At 29.0% G+C, this 4,654-nt stretch overlaps 1 protein-coding gene across 1 annotated transcript; it reads right to left on the reverse strand.

Annotated features, from left to right (window-relative positions):
• Positions 1 to 546: 546 nt before the first annotated feature.
• LOC117669025 (olfactory receptor 10A7-like) lies at positions 547 to 4,006 on the reverse strand. The gene is made up of 2 exons (XM_060693645.2): positions 3,911 to 4,006; positions 547 to 1,619 (listed from the first exon to the last, which is right to left on the reverse strand). The coding sequence occupies exon 2, from the start codon at positions 1,587 to 1,589 to the stop codon at positions 654 to 656; it is 936 nt and encodes a 311-aa protein (XP_060549628.2). The 5' UTR covers positions 1,590 to 1,619; positions 3,911 to 4,006; the 3' UTR covers positions 547 to 653.
• Between the last annotated feature and the right edge of the window lie 648 nt (positions 4,007 to 4,654).

Here is a 4,654-nt window from a genome sequence, read left to right on the forward strand (position 1 = left end):
CATTCATGAATTTTAATGATGCTTTCTTCCAGGAAACTGATAGTCAATGAGAAGGAGTAAGAACATGAGAAACATGTTGTTACTATATTGTTATATTATATTGTTTATTTATTTATTTTCTTACTTAGTATATTTGATAGAAACAGTTATGCAGTAATGAATATAAAGAAAAAAACCATTTTTTTTTCAAATTGTATTAAAATATATACATTTGACTCGTAAGAATTACATTTTTATGGTTTACAGTTTTATGTTTTATAATTTGTTGTGAAGCATCCTTTGGATTTTTAAGAATGCTATCAAAATTTGTATTTATCATTATACTTTATTTTATTTACAATGGCTTTCTGGCTCTCCTCCATGTCATTCTTATTCTGCTTCCTTCTAGATCTTAGAACTGTGTCAGTGAAAAGAAAGTCTCTTCTAAGCATTTGGTAGCATTCTAGCTTTCTAAATATATATAACTGTCATATATTTGCCTTCATGTGCACCAAGAAGATGGAAAGATACAATCAAAATATGCTAAATCTACTGAGAAAAAAAATATACCACTTCCATATAGGTTTCTAAGTGGTCTTTTCAGAGCAGAATGAAGCAGTCCTGAAGTCTAAGACAGGGCTATTTTTGAAAAGTGTCGGCATAAGTGATATAACCTATGAGAAGCTTTTATGTCTTAGAATTCTCCTCAGTGCTCCTCTCACTTCATGGTTCCTCAGAGCATAGATAATGGGGTTTAGCATGGGAGTAAGCACTGCATAGAACAGAGATAATATCTTTTTAAGTTCTGGTGAATAGGTGGAATTGGGCCTTAGATAAACAATGCTCCCACTTCCATAGAATAATATCACCACAATTAGATGAGATGAGCACGTAGAGAAGGCTTTTTGCCTGCCTACAGTTGAAGGCATTGTGATGATGGTGATGATGATGCGGGTGTAGGAAATCAAAATCAGTACAAAAGGAAACATAAGGAATACAAGTGTAGAGACTATGGCTTGCATTTCAAAAAGAGAGGTATCCGCACAGACTAACTTCAGCACAGGAGGGGCATCACAGAAGAAGTGATTAATCTTTTTCGTGCCACAGAATGGAAGGCTGAAGATCCAGGCTGCCTGCAACAATGAGACAGGAATACCAATCAGCCAAACTCCACCAACTAACTTCAGACAGAAGTGCCTGCTCATAATATTGGCGTAGTATAATGGGTTGCAGATGGCAACATAACGGTCATAAGACATGGCAGCTAAGAGGAAACACTCAGCACATCCAAAGTAGAAGAAACAAAACATTTGAATTGCACAACCTGTGTAGGAGATAGTTTTATTTCTCAGCAGTAGGTTAACTAACATTTTGGGGATTGTATCTAAAGTGAAGCATATCTCAATGAAGGATAAATTCCTTAGGAAGAAGTACATAGGTGACTGAAGGGCTGGATCTTTTATAGCTATAAATATGATAAGGATGTTTCCAGTCATTGTAACAAAGTACATCACCAGGACTATTGGAAATAGAACCAATTCAATATTTGGCATGCTGGAAAATCCAAGGAGGATGAATTCTACTTGAAATGTTTCATTTTTCCACTTCATTTCTTCCAGATGATTTTATAGGATTAGATACTAAGAGAAAAGAAATAAACATTCAAAATAGATTTTTAATATATATATATAATGAAATTACAATATATTTTCAGACTCAATCTGGCTAACAAACTTATTTTTGTAAGAATATTTCAATCTTCAAATCTCCTTTAAATTTCCTATCTCTCATTTTTTGTTATATAACATTCTCATTATACTTAATTATTTTATTTACCCAATGTGTCATTTAAATTTCTCATATTTGTAATATATTGCTGTAGTCCCAAAATAATTTTGCAGTCCAGCATTAATATGATTTGTACAATGAATTAAGACTTTTAGAAATACTATAGACTATATAATATTTTTAAATACTATAATACTATAGTATTTAGAAATAATACTACAGTAATACTATCTTATAATAATGCTATAATAATATTTCTTATAATATAAGATAATCTTATAGTATTATTTTATAATATTATAAGATATAGTATTATTATAGAACTTCATCTATAAAATTGTGAAAGAAATTATGTGAAATAATAAATATATTCTTATTTATTCTTATTCTTAAAATATATCTTTAAATTATTTAATTTAATTTAAATATTTAAATTTTTATTTAATTTATATGTGTGTGTGTATAATAAATTTAACTATTGAATTAAAAATTTAAAAATAGATTCTTAAAATATAAATTATTCTTGAGTTAAATTCATCTTGATTCTGGATACTTTATACAAAATATTTAGAAGAATTTTGGACAATCTAGCCAAATAATTATTATTTACACTGAAAGCAATAAGAGCAATACAAAATTTAGTTTTTTCCTGTTCTTGCTTAATTGGTTTAATACTTACATGGGACGTACCTAAATTTGTATTATTATTTCTCTTCCTATGTTGCAATTTTATAGATACTGTTTTGGTTTTGAAAAAAAAAATGTTTGAAAAAATATCCCACTGAGCCAAGAAAGCTTGAAACAGTTCCAAGACTTTTGGTACTTCTCTTCTGCACTGCACTGTCTAAAACATACACTTAATTTATTTAATAAATTAATTAACAACAGTTTCTCATGCATTCTCCAGGTGACTTTCAGGATGTTTTTATGAAAAAAAATCTAGTTATAAATATTTTCCACAGTATAATTTGATGCATTAAACTATAAGAATTGCCTTATAGGAAAGATCGGAGACATAAAAATGTTAGTAAATAAACAAACAAACAAATAATTTACTTATTAAAATGTTTTACCATTGATCATAACAATTGAGTATAACATAAAATACAGTAAAGCAAAATAACAGTACAATAAAGCAATAAAAGAGTGTCGGTTACAAAAAGACCAGGATAAATATGAGAGAGAGAGAGATGATAGAGCTACAATTAACAACATAACCTTTATTTTTAATTTTAAATAATGACAAATGTAGCAATCTAATTAGTGATAATAGGAAACATATCTGCAAGAAAATAATTACTCAAGTCTGAGGCCTTGAATTCACCTACCATCAATAATTTGTCATTGGTCTCATTTTTTATTTATTTTTATTTATTTGAAAGTTTTATATAGCTGCCAATATAGGCTACCAATCGAAGAAACTTAGTGGAGAACATAGCAAATAATGTCCTCCATTTGACTAGCCCTATAAGAACAGAGACACTGTTCAAGAGATCAAAATCTACCTTCAAGATATGTTGCTCTATAAAAACATATCTGAGTGGGACATTGGCAATATTAATATGATACTGGGAGAGGCGTTTATTTATTATGATAAAACAAACATGAAAATGTAGATGACTCTATGTAGCAACATCATAATTGGCACCTTTTTCAAGAAGCTGTCTCCTTAGTCAGGTATATAATGGTAGTAATTTAAGTATACCATGACTAAGGGGGAAAATGTTTTAGACAAAATTGTTTTAAATACTCTTGTATTAATGCATTAATAAAAAAACTTTTATGAATGGTAAAATATGCAGTAGTCTTTTGTCCATGGAATTTACTGCCTATTTATTTCATTGGATGTTTGCCTAAATCTTTGGACTTAGGCAAATATACTCTGACAGCTTACCTGATCTTGTTAAAAAACAATGTAGATTTGGAATACATTTTCTTACTCACTACATTCTGAGAGTTAGTAATACACAGCCAAATAAAACTGAAAGGATATAATCTCCATTGAAACCAAATGCTTAAAACATAAAACCCCAATGTAAAATAAAAGAAAACACTGATTTCATCACTGCATAAAACTTTTTCTATTCCCACACCACTAGTGAAATTAATGTTTTAAAAATGATGATCTTGTAATGAGACTCACCTCTTTTACATCACTTAGAAGTGTGGAAGAGGGTAAAATCAAGAAAAATAAATATCTCTTGGATGATTAGGAAGCCTGTAATTCTTGATTTCTTCTGTGAATGTTTAAAAAAATATAAAAGAACCCCATATTATAAAATACTTTTTAAAAAATTAAATATGTATAGGTATATATACACATAAATCTATTTCCATACTCTGGAATTAAAATATCTGACAAACGAATATCCAATTCTTTCCTTAGCTAGGTTTGAACTTTTAGCTAGGTTTGAATTAAGCTAATTTTTTATGAAGACATATCTACAGTTACTCACTTCTGTGTAAGTTATTTTTAAGTTATAGCATTATAATGCCTTTCTCTCTGATTTTTTTTTTCGATTTGAAATTTGCTTTGGTAATTATGACATCCCCCCCCCAAAAAAAGGCTCTTAATAGCTTAATCCCCAAACAACATACAACCCTAGAGAATAAAATGAATAAATGGAAGTAGCATAACTAAAATCTGTCTTCTAAATCAAAGATATATTTATTATTTGAGTAGTATTCTAAAAGTGCAGTTCAACAAAGACAAAGATATAGGTGCTACCAAAACAAAACAAAAAATAATTTGATTTAAATTACTTGAATGATTGATTGCTCACTATGTATTTGATCCATTTCCCCCTTTTTAAAAATTCTGGTGACAATTTTTGGAAAGACTTTGGAGTCTACACTCAAAAAGTTTTGGGAATTATATACATCATAA

Source organism: Pantherophis guttatus, chromosome 4, assembly GCF_059756535.1.
Source record: "Pantherophis guttatus breed Tessera chromosome 4, ASM5975653v1, whole genome shotgun sequence".
NCBI lineage: Eukaryota > Metazoa > Chordata > Lepidosauria > Squamata > Colubridae > Pantherophis > Pantherophis guttatus.